The 9,311-nt window shown below is 40.9% G+C and overlaps 1 protein-coding gene across 1 annotated transcript in view; it reads left to right on the forward strand.

The window, feature by feature from the left end:
- The first annotated feature begins 54 nt into the window (after positions 1–54).
- The window catches only part of P4HA2 (prolyl 4-hydroxylase subunit alpha 2), a 16,224-nt gene continuing 6,967 nt past the window's right edge, over positions 55–9,311 (forward strand). The window contains exons 1-5 of the mRNA XM_010174533.1: positions 55–290; positions 2,811–3,019; positions 3,802–3,978; positions 7,954–8,024; positions 8,260–8,359. Coding sequence (XP_010172835.1) covers positions 95–290; positions 2,811–3,019; positions 3,802–3,978; positions 7,954–8,024; positions 8,260–8,359 — 753 coding nt within the window. The 5' untranslated portion in view covers positions 55–94. The remainder of the gene's footprint in view (positions 291–2,810; positions 3,020–3,801; positions 3,979–7,953; positions 8,025–8,259; positions 8,360–9,311) is intronic.

Consider the following 9,311-nt stretch of genomic DNA (forward strand, 5'->3'; position numbering starts at 1 on the left):
GCAAAGATGCTTCTGTGTGGATTGCTTAAAGTTATCTTCTTGTTTTTTAGGAACAAAATATAGATCCTCTCTGACAGTAGGTGATTGCTTTGGTATGGGGAAGACTGCTTACAATGATGGAGACTACTATCACACAGTACTCTGGATGGAACAAGCCTTAAAACAACACGATGAGGGGGAGGATACAACAGTCAGCAAAGTGGAGATCCTAGATTATCTCAGCTATGCTGTTTTCCAGTTTGGGGATTTACACAGAGCTATGGAGCTTACCAGACGTCTGATATCCCTTGGTAAGAACAAAAGACCCACTATTCCAGCACTGGGGAGTGTTGCCAGCAACAGAGCCAAGAACAGTCATGTCATGGCCCATAAGTGTTGGTGAGCTGACTGGAAGGTTATTCTGCCAGATGACTTATAATAAACATAGGTCCTGAAAAAAAAGTCTACTTATACATGAAGTATCTTTAACAAGGTATCTTATAGTCCATGTTGTTCTTACCCAAAGACTAAATGTGTGTCTGGGTGTTGTACCTGTGTGCTTTGCCTCAGTGTACTGAGATGCTGTGTTTGGTAATGGTTAAAGCCTGGCTTGTCTCAAGTGGAGATCAAGGCTGCCACGGACTTGGGCAGCATGCTGTCTGCAAAGTCCTACTGACTTCACATAATTTATCTTTATTCCCCAGTGCAGGTATTCTCTGATGCCAGAAGGATACTTTGCCTGAGATCTTAAAGTATTTATTCCTGAATATTCCAAACAGATTGAGTTTCTTAAAGCCTCCTTTTTATCTCTGGTCTGTTTCTAGCTTTCTCTTGAGTAAGCAAATAAGCATTGCTTCCTATCTAACTCTGCCTGCTTCCTGCATTGGAAAGGTTTATCCTCCCTAATTAGAGTTAACATCTACTGTGTTATGTATTTGTATGTTTTCTTAATCAGCTGTGGTTTTTAGTTTAGCCGTTAGCTGTATCCTGAGCGTGGGTGAAGCCTTTTCTGTTGAAAAATGTTAGTCTGATTTCTACAGACATTGAAATTTGTGGATTAACATTTACAAGAATATGAATATGTATTGAATTGAGCTCCCTCTGCAGTGGGGTTTAGCACTGATAGCAGCATGCAAATCCTTATCAGCACCAAACAGTGGAACAGACTTGGCAGTCAGTCCCTTCTGGGAGCAGCAGCTTCCTCTGCTCTGGGCTCAACTTCCTCCTCTGGCCACTATTAGCCTGTCCTCTAACGAGTGGTTACTTTAGTGGCCTTCTGGGTTAGTTCCATAAGATATGAGAGGGCCAGAAGGGAAAGAAAACGTTGTAAGTGCTGGTGTCCAGAAACAGAGGATTTTTCCTTCTTAGTTCTGCAGGTTATAGATCTATTGATGATGTTTATTGATTCATACCAACATCCTTAATAAATAACTAAGGATAGGTCCTGTGGTGCTAGTGATCCAGGATACCTCCCATATAAACCTCTGACAAACATCTAGAGGTGGATGCTGTAGGTGGGCTGTTGGTATCTCTGAGCTTCCCAACTTTGGAGGAAGCCTTTGGGACTGAAGCCTGTGGCTGGGACTCTACTGCATCCCTTGGTTAAAGCATGCTTGGGCAGTGTGGAGGAGAAGCGTAGTGGAGAGCAGGGGTGCAACAAGTAGACTAGCTTGATCTCTGCTGATGAGCTCTATCATCTTTGGTAGAACTGGGCAGAAAAGTTGAGAGAAAAGGAGGTATGTGAAGACCAAAACATCTTACTTTTTTTTTCCCCTTGTAATACAAATTTTGAGATGGGTCCTTCCAGAAAAGATTCTTTTGCAGGCTATGCCTACCTTGCCTCTGCAAAGACAAACTTCCCAGTGCTAGTCTTCAGTGCAAACTGGAACCAGTGCCTTTGGTTGCCTGATAATGCTTTAAGAAGTGGAGAATTAAATGACAAAACAAGGGGAAATGGGTTTAATTTTTTTCCCCTTGTAATACAAATTTTGAGATGGGTCCTTCCAGAAAAGATTCTTTTGCAGGCTATGCCTACCTTGCCTCTGCAAAGACAAACTTCCCAGTGCTAGTCTTCAGTGCAAACTGGAACCAGTGCCTTTGGTTGCCTGATAATGCTTTAAGAAGTGGAGAATTAAATGACAAAACAAGGGGAAATGGGTTTAAGCTGATGCAGTGTGGAGGAGAAGCATGGTGGAGAGGAGGGATGCAACAAGTAGACTAACTTGATCTCTGCTGATGAGTTCTATCATTTTATCTTTGGTAGAACTAGACAGAAAAGTTGAGAGGAAAGGAGGGATGTGAAGACCAAAACATCTTACTTTTTTTATTCCCCTTGGAATACAAATTTTGAGATGGGTCCTTCCAGAAAAGAGTCTTTTGCAGACTATGCCTACCTTGCCTCTGCAAAGACAAACTTCCCAGTGCTAGTCTTCAGTGCAAACTGGAACCAGTGCCTTTGGTTGCCTGATAATGCTTTAAGAAGTGGAGAATTAAATGACAAAACAAGGGGAAATGGGTTTAAGCTGAAAGAGGGGAGGTTTAGATGAGATATTAGGAAGAAGTTCTTCACTGTGAGGGTGGTCAGACACTGGAACTTCTTGCCTGATGATACTTTAAGAAGTGGAGAATTATTGCTGTCTTGATACAAAAAGTTATTTGTACTAACAGTTCCTGAGACTGTGTAAATCACTGGGTTCTGTCTGTTCTTCTCCCAATGAAGACAGTACTCATGAGAGAGAATTATTGCTGTCTTGATACAAAAACTTATTTGTACTAACAGTTCCTGGGACTGCATAAATCACTGGGTTCTGTCTGTTTTTCTCCCAATGAAGACAGTACTCATGAGAGAGCAGGCAGCAATCTGCGGTACTTTGAGAAGTTGCTGGAGAAGGAGAGAGAGGAGAAGGAGAAAGAGAAGTCAAACAAGACCATGATGACAACAGAACCAGTGGTGCAAAGTGGTGCCTATGAGAGGCCTCTTGACTACTTGCCAGAGCGTGATATCTATGAGGCCCTTTGCAGAGGTGAAGGGGTAAAAATGGTAAGAGAAAGGCAAGAATTTCCTGACAACACTGCCTTTGCATAAAGATGATCAAGCTTGTTGGGGCATGTGAAGTTTTTCCTTTGAAGCTACTTTTTTTTAAAGAAAAAAATTAAATGTATTTTTGTGCAGACTGAGATTTGTACCTTATGTCTTGGCCTCTCTAGCTGTTAATCCTAAACAGCAAAGCAGCCCTCAACCATACCTCTTCAGGGTTGTTGGAAATTGATTCTCCTCAGTCTCTCTCCTCAGCCATTTCAGATGCTGGCTGTACAGATATACTTGAAGGCTTTTTCCACTAACAGCTGCTTAGGCTTTTCCACACTTATGGAATCACATTATTCCTTCCCTTTTACATCTTAAAGACATCTCCTTCTGGGGAGACCAACCAGTCTCCAGGACCTCTCAACAAACATGGCTTTAATTCTCAGTGCAGGGAAAAGAATTAATTTATTCCATCTGCATAGTCTTAATTATAAGAACCAGACGTCTTTTACTGCCTGCTGTTTGTGCAGTTACTTGCTTAATCTGTAACCTATTATCATTTCATCCTCCTAAAGGTTAGTGTTTCAGATATTGCTCAGTGCTATCAAGTGGCATATGTTGGATTTTTATTTGCAGTAAATGCTGAATTGCTCATGCTTACCTCTTAAATTTGCTAGTCAGCTGATGGCTTTTGCAGTGTTAATGGAATGAAGCTCACTTTCTTTTTTTGTCTTGCCTGTTTTCAGTTCATGAAAAGTGGTTGAGCAAACGATGTTTTATTTGGCATTTTGTTTCAGACACCTCGAAGACAGAAAAGGCTGTTTTGTAGATACCATGATGGAAACAGAAACCCTCATCTGCTCATAGCTCCCTTTAAGGAAGAAGATGAATGGGATAGCCCTCATATTGTACGCTACTATGATGTCATGTCTGATGAAGAAATTGAGAAAATTAAACAACTAGCTAAGCCAAGGGTAAGTTTTCCCCTCTTCCATCTCGCTAATGACTGCTAATTCCATGCTTTAATCTCTATTAGCAAAGACTAGGCAAAGGATTTGAAAGATCTGGTTTCATACCACAGATGATACACTGCAGCTGTGAGCCTAAGGGGAACGATTTCGAAACTGCCTGGTGATGTAGGACCATAAAGCCCAGGCTCCTGAAGGTATTTATGCATTGTTGCACTTAATTATACAAAGTTCTCAGTATGTGGCTTTAGAAACCTTTTAGGAAACTAGAGACTAGATGTGGAAAGGTAGATGACTGACTGGCTTACAGGGATAGGAGCAGTTGATAAACCTTTAGCCTGCCTTTTGAAATGGAGAGGAACTTCAAAACAAAATTTAAAAAGCCCAAATCCCAACAGAAGTGGGAAGAAAAGTGTTTTTTTTTAGTTGTGCTAGAAGAATGTCTAGAGGTTTGTATTTTGCTTTGGGTAGCCTGGAATCCACTGCTGCTGTTTTAAACCAGAGCTGCACAGAGGCAGGCACTTTAGATGCCACAGTGCATCCACCAGTGTAACTGCAGTGTTCTCCTGAAGCCACACACAGCTTATTTGGAATAATGTGATACAGTTAACAAAAAATAGAGTAATCAATTGTGCTCTTTAGTAATTCCCAACCTGGAACTTGGGAAGGATGGATTGCTTGTAAGGATAAATGCACAATGCAGTCATTCTCCCAGAACACTTTAGATCTGACTCTTCCACCTAGATAAGCTGTCTGGGCAGCAGGGAAACAGATGTGACCACTTCAGTCTGCTGAGTGTAGATCCAACTTAAAGGCAGCAACTTTGGGAACTCTAGTTTTGATGCAATACCTGGTGCCCGTGGTGTGAATTCTAGTGCCTGTGCACACAATAAAAAAAAAGCAGCTACCTAATGTAAAGCTAATAATTATCTTGTCTGATTTTTCTGGAGGTGGAATTTCCTATCTAACTGTTTCCTTTCTGGCAAAAAAACCTATGGCAGTGTTGAGATCAGTAGTAGATGCTACACCTTACTTGTCTGTCAGGTCTGACAAGCATGTAAAACTAAACACTTCTATTTTTATAGATCAAGGGTTCATTTTAGAACTCTTTTAGCTACTGCTGTGAAATGTGGTACTAAAATTCCAGTCAAGAATTACCCTTCTGTATGTGTTCCTAAATGTAAACATAAATATCTAGTCAGAAATAGACTGAGAAACTGATGCTTCCTAAGACCATTAATAATTTGGGATGTTTGTGAAGCTGGACTTCTATGACTACCAGCCAGCTATGGGAGTGTTGGCAGAACACTCCTGTCTCGATGAGGGCTCTCACCTCCATAAATGGAGACTTTTTCCTATTACATCATACTAAAAAACTTCTAAGACCTTTAGATAAAATGGGAGCATTCAGATAGAGTGTGTCACCTAATCTATTTTATCAAATTAAGCACATTTGAAATAAGGCAGCTATTCATTTTTTGTTTGGTTTTCCCTTTTTGTTCGAAGTTGAACATAAGCTTTTCCATAAAACTTTGAGCCTTAAGTCTCACTGAATTTTTCTTATGCCACTAATGTCAGAGGAATTCTTTGTATAATCTATGTAGAGCAGAACTGGGATCAGTCCCTGTAAGAGCAGGTAAATGTTGTAGTCTTAAGATTCAGATGCAAGTTTTAAATTTAAAAAAAAAAGGCAAATATTATCTTTTAACTTAATTTTTCTAAATCTGTCTAAAGCTCATCTGCAGGAATAGCTTTAAATTCTGCTGAAAAAAATGGAAAATGCAAGTCCTGTGATGACATGCTCCTTCATAAATATAACTTAATTTCAGCCAGGAAATTTTAGTTAGTAATCATGGAAGCTTTCAGACAGAACTCTGAAGCAGTATGTTAGTTTTGGGCTCAGAAAGATGACCAATTCCTCTGTTCTAAAATGCATTTGCAAGAAACTTCTGCTTCTGGGTTTGGGTCCGAGCACCTAAACTGCAGTTTACACTTGCCAGTGGTTTTTGTGTTGCAAAAAACATCTGTACGTGATTGTGAGTAGCTGCATTCAAGTTTTCATGCTTGTTTTGCAAAATGCAATCACTTTTACTCCAGTTCCAAAAAGCAGTTCCAACTTTTCAGGCAATACATCAGAGCTGACTGGGAAGACTCAAGAAAATTCTTAACTTTTAACGGTGTGGATAGCATTGGGACAGATCTGCCACAAAATTGAGAACCTTATTCCCAAAGTTCTGGGTGCTACTTGCAATATAGACGTGCCTGAACAGGCCAACATATGGCATGGAGGGGGACACTTGAATATCTTGGGAGCTTGGTGCTGTAGGATTTCAGAAGGAAAAGCCAAAAGGGGAGTGCATGCTAAACTAGACAGACTCAAAAGAAGCTTCTGAGCAATCCAGGTGGGTTATGAGGACTCTTCAAAGCCCAGCAAATCATAGAATGGTTTGGGTTGGAAGGGACCTTAAAGATCATCTAGTTCCAGCCCCCCCTGCCATGCCTATTACAAGGCTGCTTTCTCCCCCCTGAGAGAAGAAGCCTCACGCTTATCAGTTGGTTGTAGCAAGTGAGGTATAAATTGGATGCCTTAAGTAAAGAGGCCTGCCTGTCAGAAAGAGAAATTTTCTGTTGTCATTCACAGGAAATACAGAATAATATGAATGTAGTCAGGCTTATTTTAGTTCTGATCCATTTAGATCAAATGTTAGGTGTGGAAATCAAGCAAGTATATACAAGCTTGAAAATGGCAGTGGAATGAAAGGTTTGGGAAGCTAAATTATATCCTAAAAGCTATGCTTCAGTGTACAAATGAAGAACACCATCCAGTCAGCCTGGCTCTTCTGTTATGATTTATGCAGGAGAAATCTGGAACAAAACAGCAGTGACTCAGAATTACAGGAACAGCTGTGCCAAGAACTCTTGTATAGGGACAAGACAGCTGACATGAATTGTAAAGCTGGCTGGAGACTTCTTTGAGGAAAAATGAAGGAAATAATGACTGTATACTCTGAAGAAAATGCAAATAAAAAGGCTTTCTCTAACCTATAATTAAGTGGAAGGAAGGAGGCATGATTTAAAGTGTTTGTGGTTTGCAGGAGATAAATTTATATGTGGTCTGAGTGTACAGTCAAAGAAAGGAGTGTCCCAGTTCTTGTTCTCAGCTGCAAGTGTAAAACCAAAGTGACCTGTTGTGTTACACTAGCAGTGGTCTGTCACTTTGACACCACAGCAAATCTGATAAGTTTTGCCAAATTCTAAGTTTTTCATTCAAATACAGGGATGTGGCCTGTGATGATGCATTACTGGCTGTTTAAAATGTGTAGGTGAACTGTGCTTTTCCAGAATTGCTTTCATAATGTAGTAACATTATCTTAAACTGTCTCTGGGAATTAAATATTCCAAGCATCTTCCAGCTGGAAAATCTGAGCATGGTAATGTTGAGAGTTGCCCTCAGGAGTTTTCTACTGTTGTGGATTTGCCTACCCCGTAATTTGAATTCATTCTGTAAAAGTTTTCACTTGTTTTTCACCTGAATGAGGTTGGGTTTTTCAGTCCACGTGAGGAACAGGCTGATTAAATTTATGGAGTACCCAATGATTTTTCTTTTTGCCATGAACTTGGGCTTCATATGTTGTTAACTTTTCTTGTTCCCTCTCACTCATATTGACTCCAGCTGTTTAAGAAAATGCCTTCAAAACCTGTTCAGCAAGCAGTATTTGTGGATTTAATGAATATCATGGCTTGTGCAGTCAGTCAGATTCTTTTGCCAGGATCAAATGCAGGTGATGGATTGTACTTGTGTTTCTGCATGTATTGCTCTAGCATAAAATCAGAACAAACTCTAGGTCAGAGCTATAACTTTCATCCAGTGATATATTCAAGTTGAACAAATTAGGTGTTGATTTTGGTTAAGATGAGAGCATTTTTTTTCTAACCTGTAGTTGATGTGTTTCTTCCCCCTTGGGATTTTTTTTGACACAGCTGTCACGAGCCACAGTACGTGATCCCAAAACTGGTGTCCTTACAGTGGCTAGCTACAGGGTATCAAAAAGGTAAGCACAGAGAAGAGTTTAGCTTTAAGGTTTTTGTGCTTAACAGCTGACATCTGCTACCTACAGCTGAAAATCTGAGTGCTTTGCATGTAGCAAAAGCTTGCACAACAATTAATTGCATGGTAAATGGCTCTCTGCCATCTGACTGGGGGCAAGAGAAACCTCCTGCCTTGGGAAATGGGTTGTTGTGGCTGGTATTACAACATAATGTGCTTCAATCCTTCCCTTCTCCTAGCTCGTGGTTGGAAGAAGATGATGATCCTGTTGTGGCCAAGGTGAATCAACGCATGCAGCAGATCACAGGGTTAACAGTGAAAACAGCTGAACTGTTGCAGGTTGGTACATTTGTCTTGTCAGACTCTGTCCTGGTAAAATGAGCTGGTGGTCAGGGTGATCTGGTGCTTATGGGGGTGTAAACAGAGGTTGGCTCTTATCCCGTCCCCCTTAGGGGTTCTGCTGTCTGCTGACTAAGCAGATGCAGTAGAGAAGGTGGGTATGTGTAGGGTGTTCCCAGCTGCTGCTGCTGCCTGTAAGGACCTGGCAAGTAGATGTTTTCCCTTTGTGTGCCAGGCAGAGAAGGGTGGAGATACCAAAGACATGGAAGATAACATTGTGCAGGAATCTGATTTACCTGTTTGTTTTGAGGGAAGTGGTTGCTGCTTATTTTCAAGTCTGCAGAAGTTGAACCTGCTTCCTAGTTGAACCTCTGAAAGACACAAATATTTTCTTATAGTTTCATATTCTTGTATGAAGTCTGATCTTTGGCTGTCTGTTGGGGAGAAGGAGTGGTGCAGCACTGTACCTTGGCCTCTTTACTGCTCCTCTTCCTCCATGCTCCTTGAATTCCTGTTTTAGAGCCTGATTGGTGTTGATTACTGGCTATCCACAGAAACCAGGTAATTGTGTAGTGATCTTGGAGACATGTTAAGTGCAGCCTCAGAGTAATTAAATCATAAGTTACGTGATCCTCAGATAAAGTAAGCAAAGTGGTGCTTCTAAGCTACTTTGAGCCTTCTGTGTTCCTGGGTGGTCATGTATATGTAACAGATGATACACATGTGTCTCAATCGAATTCTAGGCCACGTGTCTCTTAGTTTGGAGTCACATACTACAAAAATACACACACTCAGCTCCTTCCTCTTTAGAGGGGGGAGCAAGAGTGTGGCAGAACTAATGCTGCTAATTCATGTCAAACAGGCTGTTGTAGTAATAAGTAGAGTGCTGCCACTGAGAACCGTTTGGTGCTGAAAATGCTGTCAGTGAAACCCTTGAACTGTGAAAGGGAAA

This window comes from Antrostomus carolinensis, unplaced genomic scaffold (genome assembly GCF_000700745.2).
Source record: "Antrostomus carolinensis isolate BGI_N321 unplaced genomic scaffold, ASM70074v2 scaffold22558, whole genome shotgun sequence".
Lineage (NCBI taxonomy): Eukaryota > Metazoa > Chordata > Aves > Caprimulgiformes > Caprimulgidae > Antrostomus > Antrostomus carolinensis.